Source organism: Enoplosus armatus, chromosome 21 (genome assembly GCF_043641665.1).
Source record: "Enoplosus armatus isolate fEnoArm2 chromosome 21, fEnoArm2.hap1, whole genome shotgun sequence".
NCBI classification, from domain to species: Eukaryota; Metazoa; Chordata; class Actinopteri; order Centrarchiformes; family Enoplosidae; genus Enoplosus; species Enoplosus armatus.
Window position 1 is genome coordinate 10597193 of NC_092200.1, and position 18770 is coordinate 10615962.

Below are 18770 nucleotides of genomic sequence, written 5' to 3' on the forward strand. Positions count from 1 at the left end.
CGTTGTAGTGGCAACTGGACTCTCTTTTCTCTCAGAAGTTGTGGTCCTGCTTGCGCTTTTCTTTTTCCTTCTTCTCGCCACTTTTGTGCATGAGCGTTGTTAGCGTTTCCTGCCTGCACTGTGATCCAAGTTTGCCGGTGTGGCCCTACCTATCTGCCGCGAACAGGTCTCAAGACGGAAACGTTCCCTTGCGCTTCTTCCCGCTGCTTATCTGAATTGATTGAAAGTCAAAAGATGATGATAATTATTGCGGAGTTCTTCGTGGTCATTTTGAAGGTGCTCTGGGCTTTTGTGACTGCCGGGGCGAAATGGGTCGTGCGGCCCAAGGAGAAGAGCGTGGCGGGACAGGTGTGCGTGATCACCGGGGCTGGAAGCGGCCTCGGGAGGCTCTTCGCCAAGGAGTTCGCCCGGAGACGAGCGATACTGGTGTTATGGGACATAAACAGCCAAAGCAATGAGGAAACAGCGGAGATGGTGCGGCAGGTATACCATGAACTGGACACTCCCATAACCAAAGACGGTGAGTCTGCTTTCTTTGCAGCAATTAGGATGTCATGAGGTTTTACGCATGGTCAGCGAAATCGCTTGCCTTAGGTCACATTCTGTTTAGTTTCTGCAGGGCCAAATTATATTTCAAGGATACTGGCTACAGTGTCATCGTAGGCAGAGTGTTACAATGAGCACATTGAAATGTCTCACATAGCAAGATATGAGGTTGCAACGCCTCACAGACATCTTTGCACACAATCTCAGATTTTCAAAGTCTGACTTATAAATACTTGCAATACAAAAGAGTGCAACACTCAGCCAGCTGAATAGTGACCTTAACATGCATTTTAATCCCTGAATAATTTGTTCACGTGCAGAACGGCAAAATCACCAATATTTTTAAATGTCCATTATATTCCCAGTTATAATAACTGGCTAAACTTATTCATTGATCTCTTTTTCCCCTGCAGGACCCGTTGGAGGGGTAGAGGAGGTCCCTCCTTTCCAGCCGCAGGTCTACACCTATGTGTGTGACGTGGGAAAGCGGGAGAGTGTGTATTCTACAGCTGAGAAGGTGCGTCGAGAGGTGGGAGAGGTGGACATACTGATCAACAATGCCGGTGTCGTCTCTGGCCATCACCTTCTGGAGTGCCCTGACGAGCTGATCGAGCGCACCATGGTGGTCAACTGTCACGCGCACTTCTGGGTGAGTTGATGACGCAGGCAATTCGGCACACCAACTTAGCTGAAAAGAGTAAACTGAGTCATTTTGAGTTGTATGTGGATGTTAGCACTTACAATATGATGGTTTGATATATCTGCCTCTGTTTCCATGAGCACAGTGTTATCAAATGTGTTTACTGTGATGCTAGGTTCACAGGAATGTTTCCAGTCTGACTTGCATGCCTATTCATAACCTTATCCTTCTGTGTGCCAAACTCAAGAATTGTGTGTGTGTGTGTGTCTCCAGGATCGAGACAGTATGACCATACATAGTTTAAATTTCAGCTCCGCTTAGTTTCATTCTGCCAGAGGAAAGTCACAGGTTTGGCTTTTTAAGTCTTGCCTTCGTTGCTCCTTGGCAGCCCCCAACCAGTGATGATCCCCCTGGTATGTCAGCCCTTCCTTCCCCTCTCCTTGGCCGCGCATATCTGCTCAAATCTGCGTGATGGAGGCAGGGGGTTCTGTACGTGGGTTGGATCTGTCGGATCAGCTCACCACATTTAGTTGGCAGGCAGTGATTTGTTGTGTATCAGATTTTACTCTGGCTCCATTCCTCAGGCCCTTCAGTGTGAATACTTATCTGAAAGGCTACGTGGACTTGATGGAGTGAATATGTTGCACTTTAGATAAGCATAAGCTGCAGCATTGAACAGGCCAGGTGCTTTCACTGTTTTCTTTTTTGTTTTTTTTTGAGGGTGTGCAAAGACAATGGTTGTAGCCTGGCAATTAGAAATCCATTGATAAGAGCAACCTTACGGATGGGATTGAGAGATGAGTGTTTGGCATTCAAGCCCCTTTCTTCTAATCCCAAATAAACCAGTAATAATGATTGATTCCATTGCTTGGTTAAGGCCACCTTTGTGGGACAATTGTAGCAATTGTGCACAAATGGGTTTATAGGCCTGCTGTGGAGTAAATTGCAGGGATTGAGAATGTGTCCTTGGCCTGGTGGCTAGGCTTTGAATTGACCGTTTCATCTTTGATTGTATTTGTCACGATATATTGAGCAATGTGTCTAGTGATGCGGATGATGCTCATTTTGAGACTTTGGCCGCAGGCTCTTCTTTTTACGGAGAACTGTATTCTCAATGATCCCACCACAGTGATTGTGAAGCTCCCTAATTGAGCATGAAAATCGCTTGTGTTGTCAGTCAGACAGGTTGTGTATTTCCTCCTTAATGGATGCTCCATTCAACTATTCATGTGCTTCTCTGCTGGCCATCTCCATGTTCTTTACATCCAGGATTTGCAGTTGGGATCCAGTGGTTGGGTGGCAGATTTGGGATTTTTTAATAAGGGTCTGTGTTTGTGTTCTCCCATATTCTGTGGAGAGCGTGATTTCTTTAGGGATGGGGGGATTAGATGAAAGGGGGACTTAATGAATGGCGACAGCCAGAATGGAGGATGTGGTTCATTAAAGACACAAGCTAGATGAATAGAGCTTAGACTAACAGGGACCTGTCCACTTTCCGCTCTTACACAAACACTGTACAGTTGCTCAATGCATGCAGGTGGTACGTTACACAAACCAGGTTTTTAGAATTGTAATGTGGTTTATGACTCAACTAATACCCTCAGTTTTGGGTCTAGTCATACAAAGTTTGAAGTGGATTTTAAACCTTGTTTATTCATGCTTTCAATGCTTTTTATAGAATGTTAAAGGGATTTTACAAAAGGAGTTTGAGATTAAATCAATGAGCCACTCAGCTCTTGTCATTTTAATTTACAGAAGCACAGAGGTTTGCTCGCGCCACTTTTTGTCACTTCTTATTTTTTTAGGCTTCAGCCGTCAGGAGTGTTCATCTTATTCAGCTTCAGCGTCACTATTTGGCAAAGGGAGGCATTGGAGAAGCAATGGCAACCCCCCAAAACTTCTCAGCCTCCCTGCATTAATCCCACACCCAGTTTCTCAAGAGCAACATGACAGCAGGTTCAAAGCTTGCCCTTACATCTAAAATGCGGCACAGAGTGTGAAATAAGAAAAGGGAAGCCCAGTGTCCTGATGAAGAAAGGGCAAATTTTTATTTTGTGTAAGTCCTCACTTGTTGGACAGTATAGTGGGAATAAGGCAGGGATGGAGACATGAGCAGGAAACGGATGGTAATCATAGCGTGTGTGTGGGTGTCTGCCAGACCGGCCCAGCTCAGACCCCACACTTCTTCTGTCCTCCTTCCACAGGCCCCTCTGACTCCTCCCAACCTGATTTGGAGGCAGTGGGTGCAGCTGCATGGCAGTCACGGAGGCCAGCTCTGTTCATCCGGCTCTGCCACACACACACACACAGACAAACCGCTATGATTCAGTCCCTCGCTCCCTTTTTAGGTTTTTATTAGGCAGGGGGTCATAGCATTTAATTTGTTTGATGCTTTCATTATTCCAGCTGGCGATTTGTGATGTTTGAGCCTCAGTTTTTAGTCATGCCGGGACGGGGAATGTGTAGTCATTTCAAGTGTCACCAGTGTTTGTGTTTGCGTGTGTGTGTGTGTCTCTAGTGGAATGACATGAAAGGAAATCATCCTCAGCATCTTGAGCTGGTTATCCAACAGGTGGTTTATGAACAATAAGCAGTCATTCCCCCGCTCCTGGAAATCGTACCTCTCTTGTGCGATTACATGAAAGAGCAGAGCGCTCGACAGTGATATGGCGGGAAAAGAGCAGAGGGAAGAAAAGAGGAAGGAAGGCAGTGCCGTCCCATCCACAGGCGAGGCGAGAGGGTAATGGTAAGCTGCTGCTGACCCACTTTATCTGACAATTGGTTTCTTGTCTGTGGATCAGCTTGACAAGATGCCAGGCGACAGGAGCCAAGTTCCGCAGGCCGCATTCCTGCTGTATCCACAGAAAGGAGGCAGCCAGGCAGAAGGGTCCTACTTGACTGGTTTTATATGGGCCCCTCCTCAGGCCTGGTGCACCTGTACCCCTCACTGGAGTTAGCCATGACTACTCCCATGTTGGGTCTCTCCCTAAGCATGTACCTGTTCATATCAAAAGGGATGGGATTAGGGCTGCAACTAACTATTTTCATTATATGTTAATCTCCCAATTACATTATGATTTCTCAGAGCCCAATGTGACTTCTTCAAAGATTACTATCATGTGACTAGGAACCGCATCGAATCGCCACATTTGACTAGCTGGAACCAAAGAATGGTTGGCATTTTGGTTTGAAAAAAGACTTTATTGACTTGTGAAAATATAGATGGATTAAATTATTAGGTCTGATTGCACAAGAACCTCAATCTAATTCAGTTGTTTGCATCAATTTAGTTTTGCTGACACATTGTATTGGATGCTGGGATTCTTGGTGTTTGTGGTGCATTGGCACTACGTAAATTGGATTCCAGTAGCACAACCAGCAGGGGGGTTTGAGGTTTAGTCAACTGTAGCAGAGGCTTACGGACTAGCATGGCCACCACAACATGACCAATCTCCATCCATCATCCCTGATGACCAGTAAACCCGACCCACTCAAATTCCATGATATGTTGTAGCATCAGACGAGCTCTTAAGCTCAGGCGTTTTTCTCTCTCTCCTTCATTCTCCCGTCCGGGGAGAAGTCAGCCCAATTAAATGGCCATCTGGTCCTACGCAAAGGCCAATATTTTGTTCATATTCCTGTTGGTCAGGCGCTAGCACTAATGCAGCCTGACACCCCAGCTGCAAGAAGCTTTGTGTGGCTTAAATGCTCCTGGGGGCATGCACCAATTAGGGGGTGCAGCGGGCAAAGCACCCCCACATAGGCCAAGGAGGCCCGACTGTGTCAGCGGGTAATTTAGCGGAACAAGGGAGCGTTGAGACCCAATTACGGCAGCTCTGATGTAAGACACGAGCCCCTGGTTGCCTTCACACATTTTGTGTCTGAGAGGTCAGCGGGGGTCATACCCACATGCCAGAGCTGCCATGAGAAGCAGGACATCACGCGAGGGTGGGAGAGAGTCAGGACATTTGTTCAAATTCAGCCCGTCCTCCAGCTGATGGAATCAGCTTTTCCTCCATCAGTTGCAGTTATTTTCAGACCACTCAGCAAAACTGTCCAGTTGTATCGGAGCGTTGGCTTTAGTCGCAGAGTATTGTGCCAGATCAAGTCTTTCCCTGCTCTCTGAAAGTTGCTGTGGGAGTGGGAAACCATGGCTCAAGCCAGGTATGGGCATATCATGAAGATTTGCTTCATTTGCACGCAACTCTCTCTCCCTCATCCACTGCCATTCTGACTGGCAGAGGCCGTTCTCAGCTTTTACCCAGGCCTCGTGTTCTCTCGCTCCCTCTCTTTGGGCCCCATCATTCAATGAGTTGAATATTGCAGGAACATGTAAATTTATGTCCTGGAAAAGTGCATTTGTTTGGAACTGAGTCAGATCAGTTATACTGTAGCTGGCTATAGAATGAACTCAAAAAAAAAAACAGTGAAGTCATCTTGCTTACCCCAGCCTTTCTCTGCACAGATCTTACTTGACTTGCTTCCAGTTTTATTCACCTCACAAAACAAGGAGAAAGATGTCTGAATACAGATGTAAAGCATAGCAGAGATTGCACGAGAAGTCAGTCGGTCCGATGCAGTTAATCTCTGGGTGCAGTTTTAATGAGGCTTTTCCTCCCCTGCCAGTGGTTTCATGGCTGTACTACCTGGTACCATGCACTCTCTGGCTCTGTGCTCCCCTCTAGCAAATGTTTACAAAGGCGGCTGAATCATTTTTCTGGCCTGGCTTACACACTATACCAACCAATGAAACTGTTACCTTTATTTTATATGACCGCAGAAGTATTGGAAGCAACAAATTAAACTGTCAAAATAATAACAAATGCTCACCCCAATTTTCCAGAAAGTGATGTCTTAAAGTTGATTACAAAAAACCCAGAGGTGCCACATTTGACTTTTTCACATTTCACATGCTGTAGCCAGGAGAAGTTGGGTATTTTTACTTGTCAAAAATGGTATTAATGAATTCTCTGTCTATGTACTTTAATCAATTTACCAAGTAATTGTTTCAGCGCCATTGGGAATCTCATGTTCTTGTGATATAAAGGTGTCCTCAGTGTTTTCATTTGCAACCTCTGACATTTCAAAGAGTTGTTGTAGGCTACATACATTGTTCTTCACTATGGCAGCGCTCATCTGACTTGAATAGATCGAGCAGTGCCCCCAACAAAAGGCCTGCTGGTTGTTTGTAGACCCCCTAATGGGAGAGTGATTGGTCAGTTCCTATCGTTGCCGTCACATGTCACACCTGCTGATTGGCTCACGCTGTGTCCAAAGTCAGCAGACGGGCAGAATGAAGAATGGATCCATAGGTTAATCATCTGAAACCACTAACTCTCTGAATCTCCTCCGCGGGGTTGCTCTTCTCACCACCTCACTAACTCTCATAGGACCGGCCGGTGGAACCACTCAGGCTCTCACGTGGCCCTCCGGTGAAACTCTTTCATCTCCGAGCTCATCTCGCCACCGATTGTTCTGCTGACTGCTGCTCGGGCAGGGCGCAAGGCTGTGTGGGTAGACGAGAGGCTGAATTGTATTGTTGAGTGAACGGAGGCCTATGATTGGTGTTGTCACCAAGTCTTTAGAGCCAGGCCCAACGACGGGCACCAGATCTGTGTGGGAAAAGAACAGATTGTACAGCAGCACACACACCACGTACCTGTTTGTTCAGTGAATACCTGAAGAGGGGAAAACCCTCATTCTTCTCTTCCCTCAACATCTAATTCACACCTATCACCACAAAGGGAAAAAAACGTTGAACTTCAATTTTTATACTTTCAAGTGCTGCACCTCCAGTGCTCAGACTGATTCGGTTTTTTTTGTGCCTGTTATGAATTCTCATTCAGACGCCTCTCTCTGCATCACCATGGAGAAGAAGGAGAACACATGGAGAGGGGGAATGAGAGGGAGGCAGAGAGGATCAAAGGGCTTTGGCACAGACAAACTGCACAAGTGAACTAACCTTCCTCCTTTTTTTTTTCTTTGCCCTTCTGTCTCTTCTGTCCTTCCCCCAGACCACCAAGGCGTTTCTGCCCAAGATGCTGGAGCTGAATCATGGTCACATTGTGACGGTTGCCAGCTCCCTGGGTTTATTCAGCACAGCTGGAGTGGAGGTTAGTATCATACACAACAACACATACACATCCCATCGTTCCCACCATCCAAAACCAGTGTTTTCTCCAAAGACCTCAGTGTGCCAGCTAGCACACTGGGCCGGGGGAGGTTAGGCCCCCTTTCTCTAGTTGTCCCTCCACCCGTTAAATTAAGGGACACAGATGAGCATTGGGGAGCCTCTTATAGATTTCTCTATCTGCAGCAGTGGGGGTGTCGGGCCCCTATTGGGCTCTGGCCCCGGGGCCAGAATGAGCTGACAGCTCCCCGAGGGACAGAGACATCTTCATCACTGCTTTGTGACAACAACTTGGTGCTCACTCAGTATTCAGCTCACAGCAGCTTTCAATGGATAAGGTTTTGGTTTTCCTTCCTATAGTTCTTTTTTTCTCCCCAGCACAGATTCTTTTTGTTATTTTAATGCATATAAAATATTTAGTGGAGTCATTTATCTCCATAATCACAGAGGGAGAAGATTGGTAGTCCTCCTAGAAGGTTTTATTTTGATATTTCGGAGAACAGAGTTCTCATTTATCCCCTTAGCTGAGAATGGTGTCATTTTCAGATGGTCTACAGGGACTACTACTCCATTTGCCTTTTGTTTTTATAGCTGCACGTTTGCTTTTGTTGTACAAGCATTCATCCATAATGATTAAGTCCCCCCTTCAAAGGCACTGAAGTTTAGTCAGTTTTTGTTAACCTATTATGCTGCCTGGAATGTGATTTCAGACGTGCACATTAATTTCAGGCAACCAAAGCCCTCGCCTGTCATGTGGGCACAGTCAAATCTCTTTATCCTCCCCATGTTTATCGACATGCATCTGTGTTTGCCCAAGCCTTTTTTTAAAGCGTATTTCCACGGCGAACCACATCAAAACCTTCCCGCCAAGCAGAGCAGTCTCCTGATGCACTGGAGAAGAATGCTAATGAAACCGTAGAGCAGCAGACAGGCTCGCTCAGGTTTTTGTGGCTGTATCATTAACAGCAAGGAGAGACTTCTGCGCCTGTGGGGCATGTTTGATAATGTTCTCTGTGGTCCCTGGGTGCGGGCAGGGGCAGAGTTTTACAGGGCTAACCTGTTCTCTCTTTATTCCCTCAGGATTACTGCGCCAGTAAGTTCGGTGCCATCGGGTTCCACGAGTCACTGAGCCATGAGCTGAAGGCCTCGGAGAAGGATGGCATCAACATGACTTTGGTGTGCCCTTACCTGGTAGACACGGGAATGTTCAAAGGCTGCAGGATAAGGTTAGCGTCAACACACACTGGCCAGTGTAATTGTTTTAGTGTGTGCAGTTCTTTTCCTTTTTTAAAAGCTTTCTTGCACCTGGGAAGACTTTGTCATCTCCAATTTTCACCATATAAAATGTCCTCACAAACACCTTTTTTGAACTTCAAAGCAGCAGCAGCTGATGGGTTGTTTTGTGCTGGAGATATTATAAAGACACTTGTATGCCGTTGGTCAGCGTTCTGCTTAAACAAAGAGGGCGACTTTCCCAGGGGAAAACCTCACCAACAGGTGCACCTGGGCAAACCCCCCAACCCCCCCCCCCCTGCTGCTGTAATAGTCCTCACTTTGTTTGATGGTTACAGTCAGCAGGTGGCACGCTCTTTGGCTTTACTGTCCCTCCACTCTCTATTACTGCTCACAACCTTTTTAAACCAGTATCACTTTATTCATGGAATATACTTTAAAGAGCTAGAAGGACAACTAACGAATGCCCTTTCAGTTTAATAAAAAGTAAAATGTCAACGTGCGAAAGCCCTTTCCACTCCAGTGTCTGAATGATTCCAATCAAATATAATAGGCTTTCCATAGCCAGTTTTAGTATATTTGATTTCCCTGCATTTTGGCCCTGTAAATAACTAATGTGTGATATTTTTCTTTCCATTCAGGAAGGAGATTGAGCCTTTTCTGCCTCCCCTGAAGCCAGAGTTCTGTGTGAAACAGGCCATGAGGGCCATCCTCACTGACCAGCCCATGATCTGTACACCTCGCATCGTCTATATGGTCAACTTCATGAAAAGGTGAGCTGCCTCCTGCATTCTGATATTCTGTTTTTCTTCCTATAAATCCCCTCATTTCAGTTTTTCCCTCCCTCGTTTCTCCATCAGCTCTCAGTAAACTATACAGGAGTATCTTGTGTCACTAATCTTATATCTGTCTGTCTCCGCAGCATCCTGCCCTTCGAGGCCATTGTGTGCATGTACCGGTTCCTAGGCGCCGACAAGTGCATGTACCCCTTCCTAGCTCAGCGAAAGGAGGCCATGAACAACAATGAGGCGAAGAACGGGATCTAAGGGGGGGGGGGGGGGGGGGGGCGCTGTTTGTTACACGAACAGAGGCACATAAACCTGCAAGCATGAGGAAACAACCACTGAGGATGAAAATGGGGAAGACGGAGGGAAGGAAAGACTGAATCTAGACTGGTGCACTTGCATTGAGCAAATGCAAAGGTTTACCATATTGTTCCTCTGGAACAAAGAAAGCTGTGTACTACACAAAGGATTTATTTGACTTTGTTTGTTTGTCTTTTTTTTTTTTAAGTTTGTTTAAAGAAACCAACATCTATATTCTGTGTCACTAGTTTTGAAATCATACAGAAAAGGTATCCAATAATTAACTATTTACGTAATGTAGTCACCAGCCTTATCTAGAGTCATTGTGGAAATATACAGTATGTTACTGTACAAACAGTAAAAGAAAATGTTTTCACTTTTATTTTTGTAGACATGCACTGTAATTTCTGATTATTTTTCTCTACACTGCCAGCATTCTCTGTGTAGGAGGGTTCAACACAGCATTTCAAACTACCCCACGTCTCCCCATGCAGAGGCTCTTTTTCAGTCAGGAAATTGGTTTACAGCTTAACATGGCTCTGATTATAGCTTGTGCCATTTAAAACAAGGCAAGAATATTTCACAATAAAGGTTTACCATATTCTGTTGTTAAATACTTAAGACACATGTAGCATATATGTTAATAATGAAGTCTATGCATTTCAAATGACACATTTCAAGACCAGATTGTGGCTCACTTAAATCTTCAAAGGGGTTTCCAGTGTAATGGGACTCATCGTTGTCCCTTTAATGGTCCTGTTATTTCAGGTAACCTCTCAAATACAAAGCGGACGAGGGAGTCAAAGTCCTGCGTTGAACTAGCATGTGTGACACATTCAGAATGTACTGCTTTGGGAGAAACTGAGAGGAAATGCATTTTTATTTCTCTCATTTGTCTATTTTCAAGATCTGTGGTGTTTATATTGTAAATTTATCTGTTACCAATATTATTTGTTTAAAAAAATTAAGTAAAATAACCCGACATAGGCTGTAACTCCAGGTGAACCGCTGTCCCAACAGTGATGTGTGGTTGAGGGGAAATGCATTAAAGACACTAGCTTTCCATTATTCTTTCCAAAGTAACACTTTAACTCTCATGTCCATTGTACACCTTGTCCAGTTAAAGTGAAATGTAAATGTTTTAATGTTGTGAATACCCCCAGTATCCCAAAATGACTGTCTCCACCATATTTGATGTATGAATATTTTATATACCTTTGGGACGACAAGTTTTTGAATTTCAACTACATTCCAATAGGCCTCATTCTTTCAGTCACGGTGATGAGCCTAAATTCTCTACCTCTTAATTTTTGCCATTTTTTTTTTGACAGTATGACATAAGCCTCTTTTTTTGTAATTTTCTGAAGACTGCTCCATAGCAGGGCAAATGTGGTTCCAATGTTTAGTGTCTCTACCTAACTTAAATTAATAAAAGTGATTTAGATTATTAAATGGTGTGTCGTTATTACCTGCTGGTCTGCATGTGAAATCTCAACCTGAAATGGCAGGAAAAAGTAAACAAACCTTGCAAAGGGTAGGGGGAAACTCTCCTCCTGACTTCAGCTTGTGATGCTGGTGACCCAAGCTGCTATTAGAATTCATCACTCGTAGTTGTGGCTTGCATTTGTTGTTCTGCATTCTGTGAATCACCACAATAAGTGACAGGAAAGAGGATCTTCTGCAATGCTGATGAACTTCTTGGACACCGTTTCCATTGTTAGGATGACACCCACCCAGCCCTTTTCTCCTCTTTATGACTGCTCTTTTGACTGGTGTCAGTATCGCTGTCCTCCCACATTGTGCCACACCATGAGTCAGGCAGCCTTTAGATATGGGTGTTGGCTAAAGAGGGCAAGAGCCTTTGTGAGTAAATATAGTGTACATACAAGCAGACATGATTTTTAAAAGCAAGGCTTACCCAAGAGTCCGAAAAGGTGACAGTCACAATGCAAATCACTAAAAAGGAAAGAGGATGCACAAAGTTGTGACTAAGAGAAAGGTTAGCAGTGGGTCACAAACATTTTTTTCATTCAACTTCACACAGAATAAAAATACCACTTGGGTGGTCTAATGGTTAGAAAACACACTCATCAATGGTTCTACCTGGGTTAAAACCCAGTTTTGGCAACAATGAGACTCCTACCATTTCCACTGGAGCTGTTATGTAGCTGACCTTGACAGTTTACTTCCCGAAAGGAAAGCAAGAAAAAAAAAGGTAGTATTTCCTAATTGGTGTCAGCTAAGTATCACATTAAGATGTCATGAGCTAGATTTGGACTCACATGCTCACACTGCTGAGTTGTTTGTGCTCTGCATGGCTGTAGTTGCCTTTGAGGTCACATCCTTGGTATTTGTCAGAAAATTTGGGGATTTTAGTGACCTAAGGTGCTGCTCATATTCTGAAATTACCAGGCTGTTGTTGAGCTTGGAAAAAAAGAGACTTGTTTTAAGCTTAATAAAAACGTTTCAGTGGGTTTTCTCAACAGCATGTAATCTTGGTGGTTTTAAAGACGTGGTTTTTAGACTTGGTATCCTTAAAGATTCCCTCCACACACTGTTTTCGACATATAAAAATACATTGACAAATCCACAATCTATGAATATGGAAATATTTTTCATCTCAAAAGTTTAACTACTTAAATGTGAAAAAAAGCCTTCTAGTGTCAAACTCAGCTCGTATGTCCTTCTGCACAGCGAAGGTCAAACATCCATCCATCCAATCTGGATTATTTTAGGCCAAGAAAATACAAACAATAACATGATTCATATTTCTTCTCTAGAAATGTCTTCCTGTACAGAAAATTAATACAATTACATTAAATATAATGAAACAGTTGATAACTGAAATATTCCAAAAACACACTTGTTAAAGCTGGTGAAGCTCTTGACCAAAATGTCCGTTGATTAACAACATTAAAATAATAGAAACTTATTTCTTCTCATCTGACAATGTTTTGCCTTCAAAATCTTAAAGCTGTTGAATCCAAAATGGAGTCTGTGATAGACACTCATCTCTCCACAGAACAAATTGATTTCTTGATGGGTGACTGCGAATACACCCATCCCCCAGTCTCTGATTGCTCACTGTGAGTTCCTCCGCAACCTCCTCGGTGCATTACAGAGACTCGCAGAGATGTCAGAGCTTCAGCCCTCAGCATGCAGCACTCCTTTGCCGTGACTAATCAGGACTGGATAAAGTTGCTCAGCGGCAGATTAGTTCTAATATGAGGGAGAGCTGTACTGACAGTTCCGATCCCTCTGTGTACAGAAGCAATCATCACAAAGTCCAGCCACTCCAGGACTCTGTGTAGCTCGAGACGGCCTGATTGTGTGAAACAGGCCTTTATTTAAGTACACACAAAAATGCTTTTGATTAATAAAAGAAAGAAAACTATTAGGATTTTGGCTTGAATCGTTGCTTGGACATTCATCAACATCTATAGGATTCCCCTCACTCTTCTATCCTCCTGTTAATACAGCTCTAATTTAGAGGACTTCAGGGGGGTCGATGGCACATAATTCAGATGGAAAAATCAATGACTCTGGCATTTGCTTTTGCGTGGCACGGACGAGCGCCACAGCCCCATTGATTTTGTTCTATTTTGGGCAGTACGGTTCACTTCCCATATTGGCTGGTCAGAGCAAGGCAATCCATCTTGGGTCTAACACGGCCTCAAGCTGGTCTGCCACTACCTGAACAAGCTTCTGGAATAGAGATCTGCTGCTAATGTGTGTGAACAGCCTTGGCGCTCCTCAATGGCTAGCAGATGTAGCTGCCAGCTGAGTCCATTAGTCAGTGGAGCTGAATTAGACCACCGCTGTCCCGGTCGCTCATTCATCTCGCTAATGGGAGAGAGCAGAGTGGGCTTGGGGATGCAGAGGTGGCCTGAGTGCCGGCGGACTGCACAGGTGGTGGAGTTACATGTAGAAGCGAGCAAAGGTGATGCAACACAAGTATGTGATAGATACGGTGAACACAACCTATCCTTGTGCTATCAGTCCAGCTGAGAGTCATAAAGTTAAAGATTAAGTGTCTCTGTTTGGAAAACACAAACTTCCCTAAGTGGTAATGACCACTACAGAATGAGGTTTCCAGTATAAAGTTGTAGTTAGTAATTTATAAAGCTAGATCTTCAAATAGTACGGGTGAAGGACAACATGAAACAGCGTCTTTGTCCTCAGAAAGTGATTCATTATTTTGGGCTGCAGAGTTACATATTAAACTAAAGACCAAAACCTATAGTTAATTGATCCTACTAACAGGTATTGTCTAGTTTTTTCCCCTGTGGGTGACATGCTCCTTCACTGTGATAAACATGGCACATGGGTTCTGCTGCTGTTAATGTTCACTAGAGTGTATTAATCCGCGGTTCAAAATAGTCCGCAACAAACGCTCAATTTACTCCCGTTTTAGTAACATTTGCTAAAAACTACAATGCCCAGCTGTTTTGGGAAATTACTGAGCGTTGAAAAATGAGACTACGTGTTTTAAAGATTTAGATTTTCTGTAGGAATCAGTGGGCGTGGGTCTGAAAGCCACAGACGAGGTAGGAAAGTCAGTAAGTATTGTGAGACGGACTCTGCATTACTGGTTTTGGTATCACAGTATTTGTTGACAGTAAAAATATCCCCAGACTTAAGAGAACTCTTTTAAGATAAGAGATACTGTCTGATACCACTGAGAGATGAGAAACCATAGTGAGCTAGGGTTGCAGATAAGCCTTGTGCTTGGAGGATCATTTATAAACTCATATACCTGCTACACACAAGCAGTAGATGATAATGTGTTTTGAAGAGAGTTGGAATAATAACACACTATTAAAATGTTTAGTACTCATTTGCTCGTTTTTTGTTGGAGCACAACTACCCAATTTGTTGTGCTTTGCTCATTAAATTTTATTAGTCATTATGACTAATGAATGCAGTAGCATAGGCATTTAAGAGGTAAACTAAAAAATGATACAATTAATGTTATTTATGAGGACAATGTGGAGTCTATTTCTCCTTGAGATGTTTCAAAATAATTATTTATGTTTCTGTCCCTTGAGTATAATCTCAGTTGAGCTGTGATTTCTGAGAATTAAAAGCTGAGGCAGGGCTTTGCATCAGGTGCAGAAAACTTTTTCCAAACTGCCTTTGGATTGAGCGTGAAAGCTCATTCTTGACCTTGGGAATTGTGGTTTTACAAAATAATCTTAACTGAAGGTCCACTTACGATCCGCTTTTTGAGGAGCTTTCAAATGCATCACGTGACCTAAGTTCCATACTTGGGTCCCTTTATCCACTACTGAAGGCTGTTAGATGTGGCTGAAAGTACTGGAAAAAGCTAGTAAATGGACCGCAAGTTAAGATTATTTTGTCAAACTGCCTTTGGAGTGTTCAACAGATGGTGGGAGGACAGCCTATTTATTCTTCATCACGTTGTTTTTCATTCTCACTTACTTGAACACAATTTCCATTCCAGCTTATGCTCTTAGAAAATGTGTGAAACAGTAGATTTAATTAGGAAACAGTGCTAATTGCAGTTGGAGTGAGATGTTGTGTTTACACCTGTTTTACACCTGAGAAAATAAAGACGCAAAGAAACAGATTTTTTTTTCCACATGAACTGAGGTGTTTTTTTTACTGCATTTCAGTAACAGAAACAGCCTTATTACACATTGCACTCACAGCGAAGAAGAAAACATGTCCTCAATGTCAGTGAACAAAGTGATTCAAAGTGTCCTTTAAGGGGAGGGCGTCTGCGAATCGGTGCGAAGGCTCTCTCCGCCCAAAGGTGCACTCCAGAATGCAGGCATTAAAAGCACCCAGTTGATGCCTTCGCGGGTCAATACAACACACACAATGGGTGTAGATGTGATCGACAAAACTGTGGGGGGAGAGGGGGGGCGATCCACTGACACAAAATCACTGGAATGGAGAGGACTTTTCATTCACTGGAGGACATGCAGTCACGCCCGTACAAAACTCTCTGGAGTTTGGACTCTAAAAGTTAAAAGTTGACTGGCATTGGAGAATGCGCGCTAAAAACTAGCCGCTGTCAATGCAACTGGCCTCTTTTTTTTGGGGGGTAAAAAGTACAACTGTGGGCTTCGCTGTTGGTCAGGTGATGCTCCAGTGATGCTATGCCAGTGTGGGGTCATATTAAACGGGAAAGTTAGACGCCCTTCAGGAAGTAAAGGTTAGTCCAACCTTCCCTCCTGGGTGGTCAACACTTCTACTGATTACTGCTAACACCAGTTTTGTCCTTTTTGTCCACATGAAAAAAAACTTTTTTTCTGTGTTATTTTTCGGAATATGATACTCTTGCAAGTCATACACATCCATATAGATAGATGAACTCTTTTTTTTTTATGTCAGCATACAAGGTAAGCTGGGTGACTATATATGAAGACAACAACTACAACTTTCACAGCACTGGCATTGGTTAATTTTAAATACAGTACTCAAGCATTGTTAGATTAATAAAATAACAAAAGAAAAAAAAAAGAAACAGAAACATAATACCCCCGAAAAAATAAGCTACTGTACGCAAGTTGGTTTCTCCCCTAAAATGTTTCTTTTGTATTTCAATGGCATGATGTACATATTTGTTTTAACCATACCAACAGACATTGATCCAAAGGGAAAATTGTCTATGCAGTGTATCACTTTGGATTTCCCTTGATTTCATACAGTACCATGCATTTATCTCATTAGTTTGTGTTCCATGTATTAATTTTTTTTTGTCCTCTAAATTTTGACTGAAATCATCAATAAACGTGTTAAGATAGCGTTGTCTTCACATAGACTCAGGTAATGGTGTTTTAGTCGGTCATTTCTCGGTGCACATCCACCCTATTGCATGTTGACAGGTTTTGCAGGATACAGTGGCCATCGTGGGGTGGGGTGGGGGGTGGGGGGGGGGAGGGGTTGTGGATAGTGGGGACACTGTGGGTTGTAGGTTATAGGAGATCAGGGTGAAGGGTGGGGTGGGTTTTTCGGGTTTGTGTATGCCGAAGGTGGGGTTCGGGGGTTGTCAGCTCCTAGACGACAGCCTTTGAATCCTTGCAGACCTGAGTGGTGGTGCCTGAGTTAGTCTGTTTAATGTCCGTCCTCCCTCCCACATGGTTCACTGGTCTGAAAAGACAAACAGAACTATGTTAGGGCAGGTTTTGTCCAAGGACTCCAGCAATGTTGCTAATAATCAGTAATTTGTCAGTCGGTAATTTGTTCTACGTGTTCCTCGGGAAGATACTGGGGGCACTCCAACTTTAATGAGTCATTCTTTCAAAACACGTCAAGTGATTTGTGTAACAGAAAACCTCCAGAGAAACTGAAAGTGCTGCCACTGTTACACTTAAGAAGTCCTTGACCTAAATCTGTTTCACGCTAACTGATCAGCTCTGGCTCCTGTTCTGTGGTTTTTATCAGAAGGAAGATTCATGAGCAGCCAAAAGAAAAGCAGCTGATTTGGAGGAAAGATGTGTATTTTCACTTTGATAACTGCAATCATCTGACCAAAAATGTGCTATCAGCAAAGTACGGGTGAGTTAATACGTTTCTGAGACCGACAGGGGAAAGACAGAGAAGAGCGAGATAATGAGCGATTAACTGCTCAGGTGAAAGTGCAATTGCTGCCATATTTGCTCCCTCTCCTCTGACGGTGACGTAAATGAAGCTGTTATAACGCTGTGGTTGTCTTTCCTCTCTTTGTTCCTTTCCTCTGTCTCTCTAAAGGAGACACGGGGCTGCAAGAAAACAGCCCTGCCTTTTTTTCCCAGGGCACACCTACTATGAAAATACTCCAGAAATGCTTGATTTCCTCCCTGGTTTCCCCCACAGCGTTGCTACTTTCCTACTTGACTCTCCGCTGTCGTCCTTCCTCCTCCCTTCCCTCCCATCCTTGTCGTGGAGGAGATAGGGAACGAGGGGAAGGGAGGGCAGGGTGCAGTGCGTGGAGAAAGCCCTTTTTTCTGTCATGACTGAGCCTTGGCGGTGATAGCCATCATGCAAAGTGTGGAGCGCTGACAGGAGTGTAGTGCATGTAAATATATACGCCTACTGTTGCTTTTCCTATGGAAAAAAAACGTTGAGCGGAAATGTTGGATGTGTGTGCGTGGGTGTGGAGGGAGGCGATGATGGGCCAGCCTGCAGCACTGAGGATTTGCAATAAGCCAGATTGGCACACACGCACATCTGGCTCCTCATTAGACAAGTATCTGTCCACCCTGACTGGCCCGATTGGTCAAAGTCCAGCACTGAGAGAGCGCCGAGCGCCTGTCTGTGAGTTTGGCGTGATCCGGGTCCTACCGTACCTTGATGGGGCCATCCACCGGGTCCAGTCCCTGCTCCGACAGCTGTTTCAAGGCACTTAGAGCAGCCTGAGAAGAGAGGGAAGAACAGATGGTCGAGTGAGTGAGGGAGGGAGAGAAGGAGATTGGGTGGGAGGAGAGTGAGTGTCACCCTTCAGCTGCTTTTCAAATAACACTTACTCTGGGAAACCTGATGCCAGCAGGACACTTTCCCTTCGCTCTGTGTTGTCTTTGGCTCCTCTCTGCTGGCTGTTTATCTAGCGTTATTGGGTTAACATTTCCACTTTATGTTTTGGCTGCTCTGCATTTTCCTAAGTCAATCTGAGTGACATCTGTATTCTCGATGACCACAGCTAAACAAATAGCAGCACGTCTGAAATACCTATAAATCATAAGCGTACCACAACACTCAGAAGAGTCTAATCTGTGTAGCCCAAAGCCCACACTAAATAATCATGAGTGGAAATAAACGTTTGTATTGTTAATTGTGTAATGAGTTAATTATGCTTAATTTGTGGTTGAAAAGGGAGGCTTTCAGTGCAAAGCGACACTTCTTAGCCTCCCACTATCAAGGAAATAGCTTTGAATTTACTGTCTGCCACATTTAGTTCATAATCACAACCAGCCATGTGTAGCAATCTAATACCACGTCATTAAAAAGCTATATACCATCTATATTTCAATGAATTCGCACTATGCAGCTTCAATATTTCACTGGCGCCTTGTGCCAAGCCTCGATCAAAAATACCATGATGTCATTTCCTTACTGCTCATCGCCCGCCTGTCTGTGCCAGCTAGAGGGGCTGCCGGCGAAGTGAGGAGGGTCCGTCCGGCCTGCTATC

General features: G+C 44.0%; 2 protein-coding genes across 2 annotated transcripts in view; one reads left to right on the plus strand and one right to left on the minus strand.

Annotated features, from left to right (window-relative positions):
- The first annotated feature begins 199 nt into the window (after window positions 1-199).
- Window positions 200-9595, plus strand: LOC139304318 (retinol dehydrogenase 10-A). Its single transcript, XM_070928238.1, has 6 exons — window positions 200-520; window positions 960-1195; window positions 7201-7299; window positions 8397-8542; window positions 9191-9322; window positions 9472-9595. Exons 1-6 carry the CDS (start codon window positions 235-237, stop codon window positions 9593-9595), a joined length of 1023 nt encoding a protein of 340 aa, XP_070784339.1. The 5' UTR covers window positions 200-234.
- A 5635-nt stretch (window positions 9596-15230) lies between these two features.
- The window catches only part of stau2 (staufen double-stranded RNA binding protein 2), a 78959-nt gene continuing 75419 nt past the window's right edge, over window positions 15231-18770 (minus strand). The window contains exons 14-15 of the mRNA XM_070928244.1: window positions 17932-17997; window positions 15231-16753 (exon numbers count right to left, since the gene is read on the minus strand). Of these exons, the coding sequence (XP_070784345.1) occupies window positions 16718-16753; window positions 17932-17997 (102 nt within the window). The 3' untranslated portion in view covers window positions 15231-16717. The remainder of the gene's footprint in view (window positions 16754-17931; window positions 17998-18770) is intronic.

Bases quoted from the DNA above. Each gene is read 5' to 3' on its own strand.
- LOC139304318 (XM_070928238.1), top strand. From the start codon at position 235: ATGATGATAATTATTGCGGAGTTCTTCGTGGTCATTTTGAAGGTGCTC. The intron at 1,196-7,200 runs GTGAGTTGATGA...TCCTTCCCCCAG, and splicing joins ACTGTCACGCGCACTTCTGG to ACCACCAAGGCGTTTCTGCC. The intron at 7,300-8,396 runs GTTAGTATCATA...TTATTCCCTCAG, and splicing joins TCAGCACAGCTGGAGTGGAG to GATTACTGCGCCAGTAAGTT.